Source organism: Acomys russatus, chromosome 17 (genome assembly GCF_903995435.1).
Source record: "Acomys russatus chromosome 17, mAcoRus1.1, whole genome shotgun sequence".
Taxonomy (NCBI): Eukaryota; Metazoa; Chordata; class Mammalia; order Rodentia; family Muridae; genus Acomys; species Acomys russatus.
In genome coordinates, this window is record NC_067153.1 from 6,637,526 (window position 1) to 6,663,458 (window position 25,933).

The following is a 25,933-nucleotide window of genomic DNA, read 5'->3' on the forward strand; positions in this document are numbered from 1 at the left end:
GCTCCTGGGATGCAGGGCACTGTTGCAGAGAATTCATATGCATTAACTCCCTGGCTCTAGCTAGCAGCTTTGACAGGAGTACTATACTCATTTCCACACAGTGGATGGGGACAGTGAGGCAACTTGAGGCTAAACTCAATAACTGGGTGAGGATTGCCAGCCCAGGCAGCTCAGCACCAGAGACCACACCTCAGTTTGAAGACTGTAGTGTCCTTTCCCTCCCTGCCCTTGGGGAGGTTGTGGCTTTCCAGTGTTAAAGTGTGTACTCAATGAAAACCAGTGGGCCTGCTCCAAAGCTCTTCCCTGCTCTTTTCAGCTGAATGAACTGGGATAAACTCTCTCTGCCTCGTTGCTCTCATCCTTAATACGGGTCCTTGAAATGGATGGATAATGGCACACACATTTTCAGAGGATGGAGCAGTCGCTTTGTATAGATGTTTCTTCCAGACTGCAGAATTCTCTGGTGGCCATAAGGGAGGGGCTTAGCTAATGAGAATTACATGAAATGTATGACTCAGGGAATTCATGGAACCTGGAAAATTCAGAAGTCCCTCCCTGGGGTTGTACCCAGTAAACAGTTGATGTGGAGAGCAGACTCTCCTGTGTGGTGCACCTGCCTGGAGTTACACGGGAAACTCTGGTGATCCATCCCCCATGAGCCCTCACAGGGATTTTCAGCGATGCCGCTGCAGATTAGCCCCTCGTAAATCCCCACTGTGAGAGTAGACCCAGCAAACTTCTTGGTTCACAAGGCTAGACTCGTCTTGTAATGATTGCTTTGCTCCGTCATTGGTGACCTATCTGGGAGGAGAAGAGGATGTGAGGTTATCTACTAAGGCTCTGCATGGCAGGAAGTTGGGTCTCAGGCCTACGATGCTCACCCCTCCCCCACATCCTCCTTCATGGGATCCAGCTTGTGGGCCATGTATGTGTGCTTGGGTCCAAGACCAATGGCAGACACCACATTACACCACTGATGACACATGAGTGACAGGTCTCACTCTTGGCTCTGGGATTTCTTATACTATGGTTCACCTCGTCCTTGCTTTCTTCTCTCAGCCCTACCTCTCCATACCAGCAGCCTACCCTCTGGACTGCAAGCTCCAGCAGCAGATACAAGGTATGAAACTGCAGCCCCAACCAATGTGGAAGGTCAGTCTTACCTATACATATGAGAAATATATGGATGTACACACACCTTACCTATATGTGTGGGAAGTGTATAAATGCGTGCGCGCGCACACACACACTTCTATTTCTCGAGATTGAACCCTGACATACCCTAGAAGGATTACTTCTGGAATTGCGGCTCATAAGGATCTAACTTTCTCTTCTAAAATCTCAAAGGATTCCCCTTTGAAGTCACTTGTCTTTCTTGCACCTCAGGGGCTCCAAATGTGGTCAAGGTCATCTCTGATGAGCGTGATGAAAAATATTTAATTATGGCTTCCATTTATTGCACGCTTACCTATGAGACTCTGGTGCCAGAAGCTTGTCATACATGATTTTATTTAATCCTCATTGTATCCCGTGCAAGCACGGAGGCTCACGGAAACTAGATAAATCATCTCTATCCATAAACAGAAGTCTCTGTCACTTACATACCAAGAGGTTAGCCATAGTGTGTTGTTTTCCACTGGAATTAGCACCTGCAACAAGTCTGGGCCTAAGCACACTTATGTGAAATTCTTCCCCAGATCATTCCAGAAATACTAGGGCACCTTAAAAAGAAACATACTTAAAAGACAAAACTTTTAGAAAAGATGTTTCCAGGTGCCCATGAGTCACTGCATTTCATTTTTTTTATAGGAAAGTCTACGAATCAGCATGAAGTTCTATGTAAAATCTTTCCCCCAAAGAGGTCATCGAAGAAAGCATCATTGTGAAGGTATGTCACTGTGCTTTCTTCCAGACCCTGCATGCAAACTGTTCTCACAAGTACCAGAAAGGTGGCAAATGGGGCACGGGAGGAAGGTGAGTTTGCCCCATATCTGGGAATTAGATGTTGGTGAATTGAAAACAAAGCAAGAGCTTTGGGTCTGTTATCAAATCACTGAGAGCTACTCCTGCATTATTAAACGTTCCTTGTCTTTTATTTCTCAAATAAACCAGGTTAGATTGCTAATTAGCCCTATGGTGTTAGCGTAGGGAAATTAGGTTCTTAGACATGGGTTTGTATGCTGAGGATTTTAAGATAACTGCTTCATAACTCTGGCCTCCCAACCTGATCCACACCATTGGATCCATCTCTGGGTTTCAAGTGAAAAGAAGCAAGCAAGGAAGGAAGGAAGAAAGCACGGAAGGAAAGAAGGAAGGAAGCATGGAAGGAAGAAAGGAAGCATGGAAGGAAGGAAGGGAAGAAGGAAGGAAGGAAGGAAGGAAGCACAGAAGGAAGGAAGGAAGCATGGAAGGAAGGAAGAGAAGAAGGAAGGAAGGAAGCATGGAAGGAAGAAAGGGAAGAAGGAAGGAAGGAATCATGGAAGGAAGGAAGAAAGGAAGCACCAAAGGAAAGAAGGCAGGAAGAAAGCATGGAAGGAAGGAAGGAAGCACGGAAGGAAAGAAGGAAGGAAGGAAGCACGGAAGGAAAGAATGATGAAAGGAAGGAAAGAAGAAAGAGAGAAAAGTAAACCCCATGTTGGTGAAAGAATGTAGCAAATTCTTAGATGATTATGGGTGCCCCAGTCACCCAGCCACCCAGGCACTCCTCTGTGTATACTTTGCCCAGCTGCTGCATGCCGGGCACTGTTCTAGGAGCTGCTGATGGGCCACGGACAGAGGAAAATCCCTGGCCCCTGGAGCCAACATTCTGGTCATGATGTTTCTGACGGGGAAACAATGCCTTCTTTGCTAGACACAGGGCTCTAAGGTAAGTTAATGAACAGGGTCAGCATTCTGATAACAGTGACAGGCACATGGCACTTCACAGTTTACCCTGAATACTTCCCAGTAATGATAGTATTTATTTCTCAAAAAGAACTTTGGAGAGCTTGGAAGAAATGTGACAGAACCCTTAAATAGACAAATAATATTATATCACCCAAAGAAACAGCAACAATAGGCATGAATGGATGTTCTTCTACCGGGGGGGGGGGGAGGGGGAGGAGGACTGGTGACTAATAAATGAAAAAGTGCTCAGCTTCATTGGTGCTCAAATATAAAGCTATTTGCAGGTAAAAGGTAATAATTTTTAAATGTAAAAGAAGCAAGAAATCAAAGGAAAGTAAAAGACTGTGCTGCAGCAGGAACGTGCTGTTTGCTAGGCCAGACCTGCGTTTAGAGTTTATACCATAGGAATAATCAAAGGATCTAGTTTTTAAATAGCAAAACCTTAAAAACTGTAGAAGGTGCTTATTACCATTAGCCTGGGAGGGGGACTTCAGGGAGAAGTGTCAAGATAATCCTCCCCACGGCCACTGTTCCAGGCTGTCAGGCTGAGCACCTGGGAATCAAAGGATTCTAAAGTATATTTGGATCGCCCCAAAACTATTACAGCTCTGTACAATGTAGCATCCAGGGAACATTCTGGTGACATTGTGGTCAAAATAGCACCTGGCTGACCTGTCAATGAGAATGCAGGAGAGAAAATGCACCCAGCAGGGATGAAACTGTGATTGACAAGCCAAACTGGGAGCCTGGAGCTGCTGTTGATTTTTCTGAGCTTTGTTTGCCTCTAGGATCCCACAGTCTCAGTCCTTGACTTTGTGTGATCCTGCTCGGTTCTAAATCTCTTTCGCCGTCCTCATTTTATCCACGATGCTGGCTACACTAGTGTTTCTTTTTGTTTCACTACACACTGCACACCGTGTTGAAGGCGTCGTTTCCTTCCGATACCAAAGGTTGGTGCTATTGCTATTGTATCTGCATTTTACCAAAGAGAAAAAAACAAAAAAAACAAAACAAAACAAAACAAAACCCAACCCATTCTACCTAGGTCAGGAAAGCAACTTGCCCAAGGTGGGGCTTCTGATCTGCCTAACTAGATGCTGAGTTAAAAACCTGCCCCTCGCTGGTTTTGAGTGCAGCCTACCACTCTCACCAGGCATGTACTAAATTATGGGTCACGAATAAGCAACACTGTCTTGTCTTCTCTTTAACTCCATTTCCAGTGTCTCATCAATTTCTTGGAGAGAGTTTTCCCAGCTAGGAAAAAAAAATCAATTCCTTTTTTTCCTCTCCCCTTTTCATGGCTTCTGAGGGGGTCTGTTTGTTTGTTTGTTTTGCTATTATAGAGTCCGCCAAAACCTCCTACATGCTATGTCAACATTCAGCACTGCGCCATTCCCCAGCCCTCTTTTCTGCCTCTGTGTGCTGAGACAGTCTCCTCTTGCTAGGTCACCCAGGCTGCCCTTTGGCTCACTCTTATGACCCAGGCAATCCCTGAACTTGAGATTTCCCAGACTCAGCATCACAGCAGCTTGCCTACACCATGTGTGGCCTGTCACAGCTCTCATTTCCTCAGTCCAATCCCCATTAACTGCCTCCTACGTTCTCCCTGACTCCAATCCCTCCCACACACGCTGCTCCCTAGAATGTGACTTAATCAGCCTTCCTTAATAAACGAGCCTGGGAATAAGACAGAAGCTCTCAGACCTTCGACCAAGCCATTCTCACAGGGTGACAATTTGTCACCATTAATTCATCACCAGGGGGCATTTCCAAGGACACGGGGATCCCATAAAACTGGCAATGTCGCTGGCAAAGCAGGATAAAATGCTCAACATCCCCCCAGTGTCCTTTTCTTTACTATCATGTACTCCACAGAAACGTCATGGAGTTATGTGGTAATGAGAAATGTCTCCCGTAGTCCCAGGTATTTGAACATTTGGTTCCCAGTTGGTGGCGCTGTGTGGGGATGCTTCTGAGGTGTGGCCTTGCTGGAGGAAGGGTGGGGGTAAGGGTGGGGGTGAGAGTGGGGGTGGGGTGAGGGTGGGGGTGGGAATGAGGGTGGGGTAAGGGTGGGGGTGAGGGTGGGAGCTGGATTCTGAGATGTTATGAGTTCATCCAACTCCAGTTTGCTCTATTCCATGCTTGTTGCTGTAGAAACAGCCTCAGCTGCCACTCTGCTTGCAGCTATGCCTACCAACCATGATGGACTCATCTCCCTCTGATACTATAAATAAGCCCCAATAAACTCCTTTTTCTATACATTGCTTTGGCCATGCTGCTTCACCACAGCAATAGAAACGTAACCAATGCAGGCTGTAAAGCACGGGGTTAGGTCAACTCAGACTATCATTTGAAAACATGCAGTTACTTGAGCTGGGCCATAGAAACTCCTGTACATAATTCTGCGTTCATAGCCCTTGTCTTTGTGAGCAAGAACAATCCTGGTTCACTTCCTTGCCATATCTACCTCGCCCTGTGCTCTTTATCACTCCTGGAGTCTACCTTCCAACTCTCCCTCTCAACCCCAGCTTCTCCATCATGATAGTTTGTCTGCCCTCTGTTTACACTTCCAGAGCTGCCCTCAGGAGCCTCTTGATCCAGTGCCTTCTGTGCAGTCACTGCAGAAGAACACAGCTCTTTTTTCCCCACCAGGATTTAATCCATCTCCATTTTTTCTGTACTAATGTGGATGGTTTCATTTTTCCCTTTGAAATATTCTTTGTCTTTTCCCACTTTTTGTCTTGCCTGCCTCATTAATACACACCCTTTTTAAATAACAGCTATTATTCCTTATCTTTATGTACCCCGTGGTGCTCAGACATTTCTTACACCTAGTAAACATGCAATAAATCTATGTTTATAGGTAACCACCAGTATTGCCTTTTCCCCTGCTGTGTGGAACTCAGTAACCTTCTGCAGTGATAAATACTCCACTTTAAAAAAAATATGGATAAATTGCCTTTTCATTATTTTTCCTTTGGAAGCTTAGTTTCTCTGAAATGCTTGGCAGGGAAGTAGAGTTGGGAGCAAAGCAGGAATCTTTCCTGTTGAGAAAGAGAGGGAGGGGGCAGGTAGGGCGAGAATATAATGGCAGAGTATAGAGGATGCCGTTCAAAAATGTGGAGAGACAAAGAGCATTACAAATACACAAAGACATCTTGAGGAAAGGATTCACAGGAAAGAAAAAAAAAAAATCAAGCAAAGCCATCTACATCAGAAGACAGGCGGAGGACCATGGGCAGACATCCCTGCACAAGGGCCACACTCTGCCCTGAAAGGGATGGCTGCTTAACCACCCAGGAAATGCTTCATGTGTGCTCCAAACAGATGCAAAGAGCCGTCCTCCACATCCAGGGAGGTCCTGCAGCCATGATCACAGTACGAAAGGCAGGGCCAGTGAACCAATGGAAGATTTCCTCCAGGCAACGTACTCACAGCATAAGAAAACAAAAAACAAAAAACCAGCATTGATCCATTTGCTTCCCAGACAAAGAGAAATCAAGTTAAACAAAGGAAATTAGGCAACAGGTTTAAGGTGACTCCAGTCACAGCGGCAAATAAACCTATGACTCCTTCCCAAGCCCTCTATGGTGTGTAGTCAGTCACTCTTTGGGGAGACACTGAGGAGGTGTTCTGCAGGCACAAAGTCTTTCAAACTGGTGTGTCAACAGCCTTCTGGTGTCCAGAGAAGCCATGCTGCCGGCCGGATGTGCTCTGGGCTGGGGTCCAGGCGTCCTGGCGTCTTTGCAGGGATCTGTGCCATGCGTCAGAACTCGTATAACCAAGGACAGACGTGCAGTCTGTTTCCCAGGAGCACGGGGAGAGAAAGAAGGCCTGACCTTGGATCAAGAGGCTCAGCTTAGATGTGATGAGAGTCAGTGTGGGCCTTTCTTCAGAAGGTGCTCAGCTGTAACCAGTGACCTTCATTGACAAAAACAGGTCCATGCGTCTCAGGTGTGAGACAATAATCTTGAGGCCTAAGTTTAGTTAGAATAACAAAATAGATGCCGACTTCAGTCTAAAAGTGAACATTTACATTACCTGGGATGGGAGGAGGGTCCCAGCTGTCCCAGTCCAGGGCGCAGCTTCTGTGGGTCTGGCTTGGTTGGTGTGGGCAGGTGGGGACTGCAGAGATTGGCAAATGGTTCCACTGTGTTCCCACTGTGTATTATACACTCCTGCTCTGTGTATGAAGTTTTGTTCCTTCATTTGTGCCCTCGTCTCCAAGATCCCGGTGTTTGTACTGTATTTTAGTCAAACCTGTACTCAGCGTGCTTGCTTGCGGATATTTTATTTTCATGAATCCCCAGATTCATGGGGATTTGAATCTGGGACATCATGCATCTGAGGCAAACGCTATACCAGGGAGCCACGGCCTTAGCCCTTGTTTGTTTGGTTTGTTGTTGTTGTTGTTTGTTTGTTTGTTTGTTCTTGTTTTTTCTTTTAATGGGGTCTGGCTGTGTTGCTCAGGTGATCTCTAACTCCTCCTATACCCAGCCTCCTAAATACCGGGGACCATGTGCAACATGGTAGGCTGGCTAGATAGTTTTCTGATCAATAAAGCAATGAATGGAATCTCAGAGACTGTCAAGCAGAGCTTATGGCAGTGTGCTGTTCAGAGCCTCAACATAATCGTGACAAGGATGATTTCTTAAGTTAATGACTGTCTTTTCACCCTTTCCTCCCCTTCACTATTCACCATTGCCTTTTCTCCTTTAGCTGTGGAGATGCTTCTCTCTTGCTCTACATTAACTGAGATACGAGCTTTTGGTATATTTTCTCATTTCAATTCAGCGTGGATAGTCTCCAGACAGTCACACAATTTAGAAACCGTGAGTCATGGTTAGAATCTGAAATTTCCTCTGCAGGCTCGTGTCTTAAGTGTTTTTGTTTCCCAGCTGGTGGCACTATTTTGGGGAGGCTGTGGGACCTTCTGGCGGTGGGACCTGGCTCAAAGAAGTAGGTCAGTAGGGGCCCAGCCCTTAAAAGTTATAGCCTGGCTTCTGGTTCTTTCTTCTCTGCTTTCCATTCCACTGTGGTGTAAGCTGCGTCTGATGTGCATTGCTGCTGCTGTGGGCTGGGCTGCTTGGCCACGCCTTCCTCACTATGATGACTGAGACTCCCTGAGACTGTGAGCCAAAATAAATCTTTTCCCTCTTGTTTCTGTCACATGTTTTGGCCACAGAGATTCAAAATTTAACTATGCCTGGGTATTTCTTATTGAACGATCACAAGTATTCATTTTTTATTTTTTATTTTTCACTTTTATTGAATGTCTATGATTCACACTTCATGCACCAAAATCCCTCTCCTCCTCTCAGTAAAATAAAACAGATAATCAAAAAATCTTGTCACAGAAGCTGTAGTGTATCACACAGTATAGCCTTTTGTCCACATATGTTTACTTTCAAATGTTCATTGCTATGAGTCATGGGTCTGGTTGGAGGCCTACACTATCATTACCTGATCCTCACTGGGACTGCTGTTGGATATCCCATTGTTGCTGTGTGTCAAGGAGATTCTTAATCTTTGAATCCGCAGGCCTGGTCCCTTCATGTGTTCCAGCAGGTCATACATGGGTAGAAGTTGGAGTGAGGTCAACTCAGAGCCCTGGATCAGGGCTTGCTCCTTTGTCCTCAGGGTAGGGTTGTCTCTCCCGATCCTGTGTCATCATGGCAGGGTTGTCTCTCCTGCTCTCATGTCATCATGGCAGGGTTGGCTCTTCTGCTCCCATGTCCTCAGGGCAGGGCTGGCTCTCCTGATCCCATGTCATCATGCCAGGGCTAGCTTTCCTGATCCCCTGTCCTCAGGGCAGGGCCTGCTCTCCTGCTCCCCTGTCCTCAGGGCAGGGACAGCTCACCCACTCCCACGTCCTCAGGGCAGGGCCCATTCACCCTGGTATCCACCTCTGCATGATCCAGCTTTCGGCACTGAGTATGGCCTTGGCCCATGAGAGGAGGTCCATGAGGCCTGTGGTATGGGCAGTGCAGTCCTTGCTAATGCTCGACTTGAACAGCACCCCTTCCTCGAACGCCATCTCCTTAGCCTGCACCACACCAGGCCACAATCCAAAAAGCAGCGGCTACAGCAACAGGGGCAGCCCAGGGTCCCTGGGAGCTCACATGAGTGTGGTCCCATGGTCCTGTGGCAGGAGGGCATAGACAATCCACATGGCAGGATTTCCTTCACTCTGGGAAACACCAGCACCATGTTTTGGAACTCTCAGTATGGTTCTTTGGTGGCTGTGCAGTCACTGCTGTTCTGCGGATCAGACACAGTGTGCCATCGACGCCATCTTGGATGATCTCAGCTTGGGTATTTCTGTTTTTTGTTTTGTTTTGTTTTTGTTTGTTTTTGAGACAGGGTTTCTCTGTATGGCCTTGTCAGTCCTGGACTAACTTTGTAGACCAGGCTGGCCTTGAACTCACAGCAATCCACGTGCCTCTGCCTCCCTTGTGCTGGGATTGAAGGCATGTGCCACCACCACCCAGCTTAGCTTGTGTTTCCTTCCAATCAGGCCGCTCTCTGGGGTGAAAATTTCTGTGTAGCTCTGGAACAGAATCATCCTCCTCAGAATGCGTTGAGGACCTCATCTTTCAAACCCAGGGGACCTACCCCTACACGCAGCCCAGTTCATTTTCTTTTTATTTTTTAAAAGATTTATTATGTATACAATGCTGCGCCTGCATGTACACCTGCCCCACCAGAAGACGGTACCAGATCACATTACAGATGGTTATGAGCCACCATGTGGATCATGGGAATTGAACTCAGGACCTCTGGAAGAACAGCCAGTGCTCTTAACCTCTGAGCCATCTCTCCAGCCCTTTATCACAATTATTTTTAACCCTACTCTTTTAGTCTGAATGAAAAATAAATTTAAAAAACTTGGGGGAAAAAAACAAAACAGAAGTTGAGGCAAAAAATAGAAGCTACAACCTCTTTGCCGAACCCGGTTTTACAATTTGTGTGTAAAAAGCAGGGTTAGATTTTTTCACTTTGCCCTTCTATTCTGTATATCCACCATTTGAAGGGGGCCCAATCTATTGGCTTAAGTGATGGAAAAAAATGAGTAAAGGACAAGAAAAAATATATATATAAGAGGAGAGTCCAGTGGCCAGGCAAAACTGGGCTCTCAAGGAGTAAACAAACGAACAGAGGGATGGAGGACTCTGCCTTGGGTCACCTGAGTTACAGTCAACTTTATGAGCCTCTAAATCTTACCCAGTTCTTTGAGTCTGTACTAGAATTTCTCAAATTTCTGGGTGTACCATAGCCCATGTAGGGTGTGTTAAGACAGCTAGACTTTGTTTCCCAGCTCCTGGAAGCAGATGTGGGATGGGACTTGAGAATTTACATTTGGAACAAAGTCCCAATTTGGCTAGTCCAGGGACCATATTTTGAGACCTCTCCTCTGTGTGAAAAAGCAGAAAAAAAAAAAAAACCATAAAACAAACAAAAATCTTAAATAATGTGTTTTGGTGTCACACATTAAAAAAAAAAAAAAAAAAAAAAAAAAAAAAAAAAAAAAACCAACAATAACAAGAAGCCAAAAAGTCTTTCCATGAAACACTTAATCTCCAACTGTCACTGCCATGTGACCCTCTCCTGGAGTGATGTGCTTTTGCTGGGGCTTTCTCCAAAGCCCCTTGTGGGAAGCCGTGACTCTTCCCTGCACACTAAATGTATAGGGTCCCTACTTTTCCTGTTAGGTCCTGAGGTCGAATTTCTGTTGGTCCCCTTGAACTCCTTTCGGTTCCCCTTATAACCCAGAGGCCACGTTGCTAGGGTAACTAGAGTAAGCTAGTGGGTAACTAGCCAGGAGTGGTCCTAACAGCCACAAAAGGATCCAGCCTGAAATACACCCCCTGAAATACATCCGCCCATGCCCCGCAATACACAAGCTGGTGGTGCTCCTTAGCCACCGGCTGTGGAACACACCTTTTATCAAGGGCAGCTTTAGGGAGAGTGACAGACATGCCTGGCGTTTGTTTCTTTCTATTCTCTTTAACCTAAAGGGAAAACTGTAAACATATAAATCTTGAGAAGGAGTCAAGAACTAGTAAACTAAGTTCAGAAAGGGGGAAAATAAAAACAAACAAACAAACAAACAAAAACATTTAAAAGCACAAGTTGATCACCAGTCCAAGGCTGCTAACATCTTGTTCACTCACACAACAAATAATTATTGGGCTCCTTATCTTCCTGGAACTTACTGGAACAGAGGCCAATATGAGGTCAAGAAAGCACGAGTGTGTACTGCGCAGAAAGAAAATGAGGCAGCCCCTTACACAGCCTCTCTTTAGGGTTTATGTTTTTGCCTGATTTTGATGCTGAAAATAAACCCCACTTCCTATGGCAAAGGGAAATGCTCAGGATTGGAGGATCCCTGTGAGTCACTGGTAAGTTGCTTTACTTTCAGGTAGTGGAGCATAGTTCAGCCATTGCTAAGCAAGTCCTCAGAGATGATTTCTGGTTCACTTGAGTGATTCAGATGCATAAGACCATGCTTAAATAACAACGTGCACTAAATAGTAGTTAATATTTTACGTACGTGTGTGTGTGTGTGTGTGTGTGTGTGTGTGTGTGTGTGTGTGTGTGTGCGTGCTCACGCGCGGGTTATCAGGGAAGCTGGACTCGAAACTTCTTCTTAAGCAACTGTCTTCCGAAGGCCATAAAATAGTCTCGGACAGTTGGTTTGAACAGCTTTACTCTAAATACCTTTTAAGAGGTTTTGGCTCCAGGGGCACTGAAGAATTCTGATTTCATCGGGCTGTCTTAGCTTCTCAGTTTCAGTCTTTCTTGGCGAAAAGTGGAGGTGTCCATGAAACAGGGGGTGTCTTAAGTGAAATATTACTATCTTACGCTACCTTCAGCTCCTGCCTGAGTGAGGCCATTACACACTGAGTTCTGAATGACACGCCCAGCCAGCCACAGCTCCCACTGATTTCACACACCAGTGCCTGCTGATGAGTGGGTACTGCTGTGTACCAAGTACTTTAAACATTACTTATCTGCTGAGGATTTGTGGACAGCGTCCTAAACAGAGCAGTAGGCAAAACAACAAAATTGTTTTTTTAAAACCAACTAGTATTCCTAGTGTCACACCAAGCTCAGAAAAGGCAAAGAAGTTGTTTAGTCTCAAATCCTTTTTCTTTCTTTCTTTCTTTCTTTCTTTCTTTCTTTCTTTCTTTCTTTCACAGGGTTTCTCTGTGTAGCCCTGGCTGTCCTGGACTCGCTTTGTAGACCAGGCTGGCCTTGAACTCACAGAGATCCTCTTGCCTCTGCCTCCCTGAGTGTTGAGATTACAGGCATGTGCCACCACACCCAGCTAGCCTCAAATCTTTTTAGAGACAGGTTTTAATACAAACGTTTCTTCTCTCACTGTGGTAGTATTTCCCCAGTTGCCTGGATAGTGAGTGAGCTGTTTGTGTGGAGTAACACCAATAAACAAACCAACAAAACAAAATAAAACAAAACGCACTCATACCTCAACATACTTCACTATAAACGTCTGCCAAGACATTGTCCCAGGACCATATACATCTGTAGTAACAGCTGTGTGGAGGATGTCCCTGCCACTGTGCAGGCCCACCTACAGTGCCCAGCACTATGCTGCCTCCATGACAACACAGCGAGAAATCATGGTGTACATCACCCTTACTTCTATGTAGGTACCTACACAAGCCCTGTTAGCTTGCTCAGTTTCCCTGTGTGCAGGGATAACAGGAGCCCTGGAGCCTGGGAGAAGAGTTCCTTATAGATTCTGTCAGCAACAGGCGTGAAAAATAGATCTTCATGCTGACCAGCTTTTCAAAACAGAATCGCAGGCCACTCTCTGTCTTTCCTTCGTCTGCTCTCGTCTCTCTCTCCTCAGCTCAACTCTCCGCTCCTCTCTCAGGGCTCTCTCCTCGCTCACTCGAAAAGAGCTCTCTCTCTCTCTCCGCGCTCCCTCCGTCCTCTCCTCCTCTCGGTCGTCTCCCTCTTTACTCTCATCTCGGGGGTCTCTCTCTCTCCCTCCCTCTCCTCTCAGCACTCCCTCTCTCTGGCTCTCGCTCTCTTCTCTCTCGTCGCTCATTCTCTCCTCCCTCTCTCTCTCTCTCTCTCTCTCTCTCTCTCAGTGTGTGTGTGTGTGTGTGTGTGTGTGTGTGTGTGTGTGTGTGTGTGTGTATACTTCTTTGGAGGAAGAACAGAAGACCTGCAGTTCAGAAATTATATGACAATGTGGTGCCACTTCAAGGAAAACACCCAGTAGCCTCTTTGAAGCAATCCTGACGGCATGGCTGTAGTCTACACCCTAAGTATCACCGTTGGATTCTTGTGGCTGTTTATTACCCATTGCTTCATGTCCCCTTAAAGAATCATTCCTCTCCTGCTCAATTTCATACAAAGCTTCCCCTGTAGAACCCAGGGGCACATTCAGAATCCTCAAGTCATTACTGCTCAGTGAATGCAAAAGTAAATTCGTTTATCTTTATCTGCGATGAGAGAAGGCAGGAAATTAAGCAGGAGGGGCCGCACGATGCCTTCAAGAGTGGGGCACTCAAGGTCAAAGCTTGCAGTAATTGAGTTTAAAGAAAAATAAGAAGCCAAAACCATGCCTCCTCTGCAGAATACAGACCAGCCAGAAGTTTTCATCATATGTTTCAGTGCACACAGCAGTCAGCTGGCTGTTTGTGTGCTTGAGGTGCTGTAAGAGACCCTGCAGCTCATAAATACTGAAAAGGGACGGTTACCATAGTAACTAAGTGCTCTTTAATGAATACCGAAGAAGCCAAGCGCAAAGAAGAGCCTTAAATTGCCAGAACGCGAGTTACTGCTGCTCCTGCAGGCCTGCGAGCAGCTTTCATGCCCTTCTCTCCAGTCAGATTTTTAACGGGTTGGCCACTTTAGCTGATCTCTGTTTCGACCATACGGACACCAGAAGATTCCATTTCAATATCATATGAAAACCACACTCCTGAGTGTGTCCCTATAATATAAGTTCCAGAATATTCTTAAAAAAAAAAAAAAAAAAGGCCAAACCACTAGATAAGGAATATGTCCTTAGATTTAAGTGTTTGACCTACTCAGTGAAGCATAGGACACATACTTCTGTCACAAGCAATTGGCAGTGGCTCAACGAGCTGTCAACCTGAGCACAGGGGACTCTTCATTTGGAAAAAAAGTTGATGCTTTCTTTACACTTAATACATCTTTCTGTGTGTGTGCGTGCAATGACACAGAAGATGTATTGCAGTTGATTTTTGCAGGGCCCTTTACAGGCGTGTTCTGTCTACGGTGATCTTTCATCAGGATTTCCGACCCTTCCCCTCACACACCCACTCCCTGTCCTCTCTCACTACCTAGCACCACGCGCCAAACACCTCATTCTGAAAGCGGGCAGCTTCTCCATAGATTTACAAACCAAGAAATAAAAGGAGAAAAGTATGGCTGCCCTGCTTGTCTCCCTACTGATCTCCCCTGGTGACGTTAATGAAAGCCATTTGTAGGGCCGCAGGGTATGTGACAAGCGCACTTATTTCTTCATGCCATTAATAAAACAGGAATCAAAACATCTAGGCACAATGAAGCCCTCAAATCATTAGCAAACGCATCCTCACGAGGAGGCTGCCTTTTTCTTATGTAACCAGCAGCTCAGGCGGCCCAGTGTGGGTTGTGGGCGCCCCCTTCAGGATAAAGGTTTCAGTGCACATTGCCGTCATCTGCAATAACTAACCAAAGCAGGCAGTTTTACTAAGACGGCTTGAGAAATTTTGCAGAAAAACGTCTAGTGTCTAGTGATATATATGACCAAACGGAAAGCATACGTGACATGAGACTACAGTTAATGTTGAAATCATGTAGTAAGATAGAAGGGGGTGCTTTCTTACAAGACGGAATCTCTCCCTTCAGATAAATCCATTTCTTCCTTGATTAAGTAATGCTTTCCCACGAGGCTAACATTGTGACAAGTCACCTCAGCCTACGAAGGACAAAATTCCAACTGGAGGCCGTCCGTGACTGCCTGGCCTTCCTTCTCTCTGCAGCCTGGGTTGCCTTCTCTAGCCCACAACCCTCAGCTTCACCTTTTTCGGCCAGGACTCCTCCCTCGGTGCCTCCGTCTACTCGGCCTCAGCTGTCTCCACTCCCATCTGGGGTGATGGAACATCCCTCTCTTCTCTCTCACACCATCTCTCTGCTCTGAACCTCTCTAGCGTCTGATTTTTGCCTCTCAAACAATATTGTCAGCACATCCTTTCTGAGACCGAGAATGTTTATCTTTTTATTTTTTATTTTTTTTAAGATTTATTGATTACTTATACAGTGGTCTACATGTACACCTCAGGCCAGAAGAGGGCATCAGGTTACATCATAGATGGCTGTGAACCACCATGTGGTTGCTTGGAATTGAACTCAGGACCTCTGGACGAGCAATCAGTGCTCTTAACCTCTGAGCCATCTCTCCAGCCCCAAATGTTTATCCTTTTATATCCCTCCTCTCCCTGGACTGACAGGTTCCCGAGGGAAGGGCCTGGCCCTGTACATCCTCGACCCTGAGTCCCATGGTGAAACAGCTCAGAGTGAATTTATGAGCATAGAAAAGCAGTTCCCTTCAAGCCCCATCTACTCCTGCTCGACAAGTTGCTCTCAACCTCAGCAGTCAACGGAATGAAAGGGATAAAGTGGGGCATCCTCCTGCAGTTAGAAAATCTTCTTTTTACTTATATTTGTCTGCACCCTTTCACTGTTTCAGTCATTGAAGGGTCCTGTACAGTAAGCTAAAAGCACAAGTGAGGGGTTACTGTCCTGACTCCCACTGAATCACGGCTGCTGCTAAAGGCAATCTTCCCAGCATCCCTTGAGCTACCGCCTAGTCACACCAGCCTCCTGGGCAATGTGGAAGGCTGTTCTCTTCCACTTTGCTCAACAACACTCGCTACATTCTAACTCTGTGCTGAGCTGGACCAAGCCTAGGTTCCAACATATCAATTCAAACATAAGTCTAGGGCAGAGCACCTCACTCCTTAAGTTTGGGGTCCGTGCAGCAACTTGCTCCCCAAAGGTGAGGTACGGAAGCAGGGGCTGCACTACAGCTAAGCCTGGCGAAGACTGGGTACCCAGCCAGGTACCCAGCACAGCACCCATCTGTGTGGTATCGCATTCACTGCATTCGCTCTTCATGGCTAATGGAAAGTGAGAGGTTACTTTCGTGTTACTCCTTCCCCAAACCCGTAGCTAGTAAGGAGAAAAACATCAGAAAAAAACCCACAGTGGAGAGACATTCTCCAAAATACTTGAGTATCATTCCCTAAAATGGGCAAGGCAATTAAAAGCAAAGGGAGAGAAACCGTCACACCTCAGACCAGCCTCAGGACACATGTCGACTGAATGTAATATAGTTTCAGTGATCCTGGAACAGAAAAGAATGTTGGGTAAGAGCTAAGCAAACGGGATGAGGGATAGGCTCTGGCTAATTGTAACATAGCAACGTCATTTCATTAACTGTGACAATCGTGCCATTCTGTCAGTTAATAAGAGCAGGAAGGAGCTGTGGGGTGCAGGGTGCAAGGATAGCCTCTCTGCCATCTTTGTTACTCCCCACTCCTTTTTTTAAAAAAATGCACCTACACCTCAAGAATATAACAAGGGTTCAGGAAGTGAAGGAAGGCTATGGTGTGGCTGTGTGAACAGCGTGCAGGGTGGGGAGAGGCAGGGGGTGGCAATGGTGAGCAACACCACCTTTAAGGACTGTGGAGAGCTGTGGATGATATGTACAGAGAGGCTAAAACTACTGTGGTGCGTTAGAGATGTCCCAGCTGAGGTCATCTGCATACTGTGGTGCGTTAGAGATGTCCCAGCTGAGGTCATCTGCATACATTTTGGTTGGGAACAGAAAGCCCAACTGAGCACCTTTCTCATAATAAGCAGGCCAAGAATAGAGAGAGCGGGTGTTGGGATCGACCTAGATACTCAGCGTGGCTTCTCCCTTTGAATGTGACCTATGGAAAACATTCCCATTGTTCATCCAAGGCCTTATCCCATGAGCCCTCCCCCTCGACAACCCCTTCTCTCTTTTCTCCATAGTCTACACATTTCTCATGTCAGTGCAAAACATTCTTATGGTGTATTAGAGGGGGAAAAAATTATACAGTGTTTAAAATGTAAAAAAAAAAAAAAAAAGAGAGTTCCAAAGAGGACTGGGCCCATTCATAAGCATGTAAATAGTTTTCTACCTTCACATGGATAACCAAAGCAGAGAAAATGGAAATATGTGCAGGTTTCTAAGAGGACGGGGGAAGGGGGGGGGTGGGATGGGGTGTCAGCACACTAGAATCACTCGGTTCACCTGCCTGCGAGATCAACACAGGCGAATGAACTGAGGGCAACCGAAAGTAAAAAGACTGGACAAGGCACACCAGCCAAACTACAAAGGGTAAGGTCGCAGTAACAATGTGTCGTTATTGCCCACCTCCACGTCTCCTAGCCGGCTGTTTTTTAAACTCACTGTTTATCCAAAGGTGATCTATAATTTCTGATTCTCCTGCCTCTACCTCCCACGTTCTGGGATTCCAGGGAGGTGATATTACATCTAGTGAGCGAGCGCTGGGGCTCGAACCTGGCGCTTCTTACACAGAGCGAGCCGCTCTCTCAGCAGGGCTGTCTTAGGTTGCAGAGTATGTTCACATGCACTGCTTCATGGCACTCTTGTGACAGACATAGTAAACGTTAGCCACCTTGCTTTGCAAAAGAGGTATACCGTGACCGAATTTCCCTTATTATTTAGGTTGTGTGCATGGCACCAAGGATGGAGCCCAGGATTTCCACAGGGTCTCTGCCACTGAGCCCTGCAGAGACTTTACGTGGCCCTTGGTGGAGCTCAGGCCAGGACATAGTGGCAGTCACTCAGGCCAGTGCTGGCTTCCATTGTTCTCACACAGGGGTGCTCCTGCTAAGCAGGGCTGGATGGGAAGGAAGCAAGGGGCACTTGGCAGGTGCCAACATATACATGCCACACGGACGAAGACTTAGTCCTCACAATTAAAGGCAGAATACATATAGTCACCAAAAGGATTTTAATCTTTTTTCCTTTTCTTCTCTTTTTTTAAAAAAAAGATTTATTTATTATGTAAACAATATTCTGCCTGCATTGTGTGCCTGCCCACCAGAAGAGGGCACCAGATCTCATAGACGGTTATGAGCCACCATGTGGTTGCTGGGAATTGAACTCAGGACCTTTGGAAAAGCAGCCAGTGCTCTTAACCTCTGAGCCATCTTTCCAGCGCTCCCCCCCCCCAAGACTTTAAATATTTAACTTTCTTTATCCATTATTACATAAAGAACAGTTGTTATATAAAAGATAGTAAAGAACATGGAAAAGAGATGAACAACTGAACAAATGCCTATGCAATACAGAAGCATTTGCGCATGACCTTAAATTAGTTATTCTGACACTAAGCTGGGGGGAAAGTAAGTAAGTAATATATAGATCACTAAGAAAATAACTACACATCTGGATCATTATGCACTATTCTGATGCAAGTGACTAGGACAGGAGGGACAAAACAGGGCTATAGAGATTAGTAACTGGAGCTTGTGAGAAAGTGATCTAAATTTGTATAGCCTAAGGCATGACTCAAGGAGACATAATCACAGCCTATAAATACCCTCCAAGCAGAAAAGTGTGGTAAATAAAGAGAGTGAATTATTCACAACCTTCATTCTGGTCATTTCTCTTTGTTCAGTTGTCTGAAGACGACAACGCTTTGTGCCTGAGCTGGTGAGATTTGCAGAACTCAAAACAGCCAAGGACTCTCAACTGGGGTCCTTCAGGAGACACCCAGGTGGAGGGTTAAAAAAGAAGAGCTGCTACCACTCAAGACAAACTCAAAGGCATTTTAAGAGGTTCTTTGTCTCATAATGCTTTGTCTGAAGACTGCCCCATCCCTCCCTCCCCTCCCTTCCTCCCTCCCTCCCTCCCTCCCTTCCATTTCCCCTTATAGCTCTTTTGTATATGTATTTTGGCTACTTGTGCTGTTGTGTTTTTTATGGTATTTCTGTGTGTGCAAATGTATGTGTCTCTGCGTCTATCTGTGTTTCTTGTGCTTTTTCTTTAGCTCTTTTTCTCCTGTTTGTTTGTTTCTTCCTATTCTAGCTTGTTTGTTTTTATTTTATATTATTTTAATTATTTTATTGTTATTATTTAGATGCCTGCTTGTATTCTAATGAAAGAGTGAAAACCAGAATGTAGAGCTGGGGGCAAGGAAACCATAATTAGAATATATAATATGGCAATAATCTATTCTCAATAATAAGTGAACGGCTTGCGCGCGCGCGAGCACACACACACACACACACACACACACACACACACACACACACACACAGAGTTTTTTTGTTTTTGTTTTTTTTAAGAAAAGCCACAGAAGTGGCCTCTCAGTGCTCTCCCTGGGTTTAGGAACTTGACTGGGGTGTTTCATAGTTCAACAAAGTACCTTAATTTCCACCTTGATACAGAAAAACACATACTAGAATTCAACTGTGCCCCCCCCCCCCATTGGATAAAAAATAAAACATGAAGAATAAGGTACAAAAAAGTTTTTGAAAAACATACAGGTTTAAAAGTCAAAGCTATGGAATTGCAGCTGGCAGACCAAATCTTTTTTTTTTTTTTTTTAAATCTATCTTATTTATGTTTTTATTATGTATACAGTGCTCTGCCTGCTTGTACCCCTGCAGGCCAGAAGAGGGCATCAGATCACATTGTAGATGGCTGTGAGCCACCATGTGGTTGCTGGGAATTGAACTCAGGACCTTTGGAAGAACAGACAGTGCTCTTAGCCGCTGAGCCATCTCTCCAGCCTCTGGCAGACCAAATCTTGCATACTCTTCCGGCTTCCAGTTTTCTCATTACCTTAGCTATATCTTTCTTGGTCTTACCTGATGAATGATGTCTTAGATACAAAGTATCTTTGGCCCCACTCACTTGTACAAAGAATTACTAATTATCATTATGATGACTCAAGGAGGATGCTTCAAAAGTCATCACTTTTCACATATTCATCCCTTCCATAAGAGAAGAATCCTGAGAATTTCCTGGTTTTCTAATTTAAACTTGTGATCTTCAGAAGCCACAAGATATTTCAAAAGACCCACCTGGTTCCAGCCTTGGAGCTGTGGCCTAAATTACTTGAATTGGCAGCAAGAGGGCCATTGCTGGGCAGTAGTAGACCCTGCAGAGTGGAACTTTAAGAAACAGGAGTTCGGTGGTGTTTAATTTCTTGGGTTCTTGATATATTTTGAATATTAGACCTTTGTCCGATGAAGGGTTGGTGAAGATCTTTTCCCAGTCTGTAGGCTGTCGCTTTGTTCTCTTGACAGTGTCACCTGCCTTACAGAAGCTTCTCAGCCTCATGAAGTCCCATTTATTAATCGTGTCCCTCAGTAGAAGAATGGATAAAGAAACTGTGGAATACTACTCAGCTATTAAAAACAAGGAATTTCCAAAATTTGTGGACAAATGGATTGAACTAGAAATTATCATAATGAGTGAGTTCACCCAGAAGCAAAAAGAGTTAAATAGTATATACTTACTTATATCGAGACACTAGTCCAAGGGGTACGTCCCCATGAAAAACTTTACCTACCAGGAAAGTGGGTCAGAGGGGAGGACATCCTATTGAGACTTTAGGTGTGAGAAGCCTGGGAGAATGAGGAAATAGAAGGATCCAGGGGGTCCTGGAAAACTACAGGCGGGTCTGGGCCCTGGGGTCCTCCTCAAACTATGGCACCAGCCAAGGAAAATATAGGCAGTAAACTTCGAACCCCTACCCAGACTAGCCAATGGACAGGACATTCTCCACTGTTAAGTGGAGAAGGAGATCTGACTTTCACACAAACTCTGGTGCCCCATATTTGACCATGTCCCTTGGATGGGGATGCCTGGTGGCACTCAGAGGAAGGATAATAGGTCACCAAGAAGAGACTCGATACCCTATGAGCATATACAGGGGGAGGAGGTATCCCTCAGTCACAGACATAGGGGAGGGGAATAGGGGGGCGGGGAAGCGGGAAGGAGGGAGAAATGGGAGGATACAAGGGATGGGCTAACAACTGAGATGTAATATGAATAAATTAATAGTAAAAAAAGGAAAAAAAAGAACCAGTAAAAGAAACAGGAGTTCTCCAAACCACAGCCTACACAGATCCTCCAGAATCCACAAAGCCAAGCACTTGTTCTCGCACTCTCCTTCCTAGACTAGTAGAAACCCTGTCTACGCTTAGCTTTATCAGGCATTGATTTTTAAAACGCAATCCATGTTAACTTAACAGCAAAGACCTCGGGTTTTGACTGGCTGTTATCCCAGGATATTTCCTGACTTAGGATCTCACACAGCTTTACACGAATTTAAAGCAGTAATGCAGTAACATGCTGGGGGTTTGACTAAAGGCTACCTGCCACGACGATGGCCTGCCAATTCCATAAACTGATCCCAGGTAAGGACAAGAAGTGTCCTGAGGATAGTGCCAACCACACAAAGACCATCTGGGCCTTGTTTCTAGGCTCTCAGCCATAGTTCTTTCCTTCATGTTCCAAATTCCAAATGGCCATATTTCCCCCCAGAAGGTGGCCAAGGGCACTTCCATTGAAGCTGTATCTTTGTGACAATATCACTTCCCAGAAACTACACACTTTGGATAACTATGATAAAAACAAACATACTAGACCTTGAATAAATGCCACATAGTGAAGGCAGAAGGACCATCAAATTTCCATGTACTCACACATGAGCACACAAAAATGTTAATGTGTGGCATTTCCTCCCTTACCAAGGTTTGTCACAAGGACAAATGAGCAAGCAAGTGCTGCTGGGGACAGCATCTTACAAGAAGAATTTAGCAGAAATTCAACCTCCATCAAGTGCTCTTTTGTCGGTGGAACTTGCCAGCCCCACAATATTAACATAGATTATGGAAATTGAGAACAAAAGGCTCAAATCCGCTGGGGATGCCAGGCTAAGGCTGGGCTCATCTGCAAAGTTTGGCTAACGAAAAGTGATGTCTTTTGTGCTGGAATCTTTCTATCTAAAAGGGTTTAAAAGGCTGTAATTACTTTGAGTTTCCAATTCAGTTCTTTTCAAATTAGGCCTTTTTATTTTCTTCAGGGCTCTGCATGGTCCCTCCCTGTGAACTTGGGCATCTGCCAGGCACTGGGATAGCAAAATCCTATTGGTTTTCTATATGTATCCATTCGCAGGAAGTTCTACCCAACTTTTGCATCCTCTATGCCAAGAAAAATAAAGGGACATTCATACATTAAAACCTTTATCTTCTGCACAGGCTTAGAATTCCTGAGCACAGCGAAATAAATCACCCAATAAGCAAAGGCTGGTAAAGGCCAAGGCGAATGTCTTTGCAAGTTAGTGCTTTTCTTCAAGGGTAAAGCCAGGTAATACAAGATCTCAGGCTTACCTTGTGGCTTCTGGGTCCCAGATCACAATGTCAGCATCTGAGCCTACAGCTATTCTTCCTTTTCTTGGATAAAGATTAAAGATTTTGGCTGCATTTGTGCTGGTAACGGCCACAAATCTGTTTTCATCCATTTTACCACTGTGCTGTAAACCAAGTCAAAGAAGATACTTTTGTTGTCATGATCAAACACTAAAACCTCCTCTGGAGACAAAAGTGAAAGACTTACATCTATCACCTGAAACAGAACTGTATTTCATGTCCTACACCAAGGAGCAACGTCTGTGCTTCCTCAACATAAGCCAATCAGTCTATCATTGACGAAGAAGATGAAGAAGATGGCGTACACAAACCTGAAGATGCCTTTTCAAAAGTCCAATCAGATTAAAAGACAAACCTACTATTTCTTCCCCATCTGTCCCCAAATCATCCAAGATTACTACACAGGACAGCTAGCTGCTGATAATGGCATTTTCTATTCCCATTTAAAGTTTTCTACTAGCATAACAATACTTATGATCCACCTTATTTATTACAGGCTTGAGATTTGTGAGGTGATCCTATAAATATTAGGTAAGATACTAAATAGTCAAAATGAGACAGGTTATGATGCTTTTAAAGCAGGTGACAATGCCTTTACAAGATAAAAGATAAACACAAGAGGTACAATTTTATATAATTTAAATTTATGTGAAGCAAAAATCTTGGAAACTATTTTAAGAAATTTTAATATGGAACCCTTATAGGGCTTATTTATGTATATGACAAGACTGCCCTTAAGATTTATTTATTATTTCTATTAGTCCTAGAAGTAAATAATCTTACTATTATAGAAAAATTATACAATTTCATTCATGTTATTGAAAAAATACTCAATTATTTTAAAGATCAGATTTAAAGATGTATATAAGTATATCTTCATGAATAATGGGAACTATAATAGATTATTAAAATCTGTCATACAGATATTTACTGTAAGAACAAGTTTATGGAGGAAAGTTGGACTACAATTTAGACTATTTAAGCAAAGAGAAAGAGCGGGAGAATCATCAGGGATGGCTAGAGTTCAGAGTGGAGAAAGGGGGCAGGGAAGAGCAACAGAAGCTACAACTAGAGAAATGGTTTGAAGACCCTTGTACTACACTGATTGATTAAATACTACCCACTCATCAATGGACAACAGGAACATGTTTTTGAGAAGAAAGGAATGTAAGCAGAGCTTCACTTATGAGTGGCAACTCAGGATAGAAGACATCGGAGCAAGAGATCACTGAGAATAAGGAAACCAGCTCTGAGACTATTGGAGTGATCCAAGCAAAACTTTGAGCCTCCAATTATATAGCAGCTGTAAATGTGGAAACGAGGAAGCATTCTGAAAATAAAATCAATGGGATTCAGTGAATAATGAATGCTCTGGCTAGTTTGATGTCAACTTAACACAAGCAAGAGTTATGTGAAAGGAGGGAGCCTCAGTTAAGGAAATGCCTCTCTACAAGATCCGGATGCAGGACATTTTCTTAATTAGTTGATGGTCGGGGAGCCGAGTCCATGGTGGATGGTTCTGTCCCTGGGCTGAACAAGCCAACCTGAACACACCAGTAAGCTGCACCACTCAGGGCCTCCAGGTTCCTGCCTTGTCTGAGCTCCTGTCCTGACTTTCATCAGTGATGAACTATAAAGTGGAAGTATAAAATAAATAAACCCTTTCCATCCCAGCTTGCTTTTGGTCACGGTGTTTGATCACAGCAATAGAAACCCTAAGTGGGGCAATGAGAATTAAAAATGGCAGTAGATGTTGAAGAGACTAATCAAAGAGACTTCTCAAGTGTGAAGTACGACTAATGTATCTTCTAAGAGATGGGTCTTTGTAAAGCCTGACAGTGGGAACCTTGGGTCTATGTAGTCTTCCAGTAGACCTTTATAACTACACATGGGTGACATGTGTAGTTTAACACCTGATTTCTGTGTGATTCTTCCTTAGAAAGAAATTTTTAATTCATTTTTCATTCATTACTAGTTTAAAAAAATCACTTTCCTGCAGATTTAATTATCTATGTAACTTCATACAGCAAATTTAATATCCTTCATCTATTTTTCCATCAGTTCAAATATTCACATTAATGACACATAAAGAATAAGCCAATCTGGACCGAGTCTAAATTGGCCCCCAATGTCTCTGCAAGATGACACAACACATGTGAGGTAGACTAGGCAGAGAAACAAAGTGCTTGTTAACTGATAATGCCCTTGAGGGGGTGGGGTGGAGTTGATAGTAGTTGTAGTGATTCATAGTTTATGAGAGACAGAGACAGAGACAGAGACAGAGACAGAGACAGAGACAGAGACAGAGAGACAGAGACAGAGACAGAGACAGAGACAGAGAGACAGAGCGAGATAGAGACAGAGCTTTCTGTGAAGGTTTGTGCCTCTTTGGTCCCCAAACAACATGATCCTGAGAGGCATGCTCATTTCCGGGATACTCACCACGCCCTTTTCCCATATCACAGACATCCGGTCCTCAACACCATTCACCCCGTTGGGAATCTTAGTGAAGTCATCTTTGCCCAGAGCTTTCTGGCAGGTGTTGAACGTGCAGTTGTCACTCCCTGTTGTGGTCAGATCACCACTGTAATGAATGAAAGAGATTAAAAGGCAGTGATGAGGAGCTGGGTGGACAGCACAGGAGGAGGAAACTCCCTGGTGTCTCTTAGCTCTCTGACCATCTCCTCCACGGGATGTCAAGCAGTAGGAGGGGGCATGGGTAGGATTTCTAAGTACATACCTCACTCTATCTTCAAAAGCACATTTTCAGAACATGCTCATAAGGATCATGATGCAGAATCCTTGGCAAGCCTATCTTTTACTGTTTTTCAATTTCCTAGGCTTAGTTGGAAGAAGATGGCTAGTTTGAGGAAGAAATGATCTGTCAGATGGTAGGGTGCATACTGGACTCTGTACCAAGACTTGTGACTCCGACAGCTGCGAGCTTGTCCCATCTATAAATTGATAGGTGTGTGGTCCTGATGATGCTAACAGCAGGGACACTAGGAACACTAGTGCAAGTGGAAATTTCTTGTAGATAGAACGCCACACAAGATGTCATCATGGTGACTTTTGGCAATGGAGACAGGTCCTCCCACACAAGTTATCAGCACCATGGTGACCATTAGCAATGAAGGCAGGTCCTCCAGAGCAGCCCAGTGACAGATGGCCATGCTGTTATGAACACAGATGTAAGACTGGCTAAGAACAGCTCTGTCACCAGGGACAAAAGCCCCAATTTGTCTCAAAAATAATTTCTGGGATATGGAAGTATGAAGGAAAAGGCAAAGGGCAAGAGGCTTCTTGTACAGTCTACTATGAAACGCTCCCAATTAATGCAAATCTGAGGGCATATGAATGGAACGTGCTAGAATGCCCAAAATGACCAGTCCCTAGACCGTATCAGCGGAAAACCTTATAAGTCAGTGTTTTCTGCTCCACAGACACCACGGGTCAAACAGAAGACCAGAACGCCTGTGCATCTGCAGATTTCCCATAAACTTTTCTCTACCCAATGATGAGACTTAATAAAGAATTATCTTCCACCAAATATTTT

The 25,933-nt window shown here is 44.6% G+C and overlaps 1 protein-coding gene across 1 annotated transcript in view; it reads right to left on the reverse strand.

The window, feature by feature from the left end:
* Dpys (dihydropyrimidinase) overlaps positions 1 to 25,933 on the reverse strand; it is a 76,619-nt gene that overhangs the window by 20,480 nt on the left and 30,206 nt on the right. Inside the window, exons 6-7 of the mRNA XM_051159520.1 lie at positions 24,820 to 24,961; positions 22,339 to 22,481 (exon numbers count right to left, since the gene is read on the reverse strand). Coding sequence (XP_051015477.1) covers positions 22,339 to 22,481; positions 24,820 to 24,961 — 285 coding nt within the window. The remainder of the gene's footprint in view (positions 1 to 22,338; positions 22,482 to 24,819; positions 24,962 to 25,933) is intronic.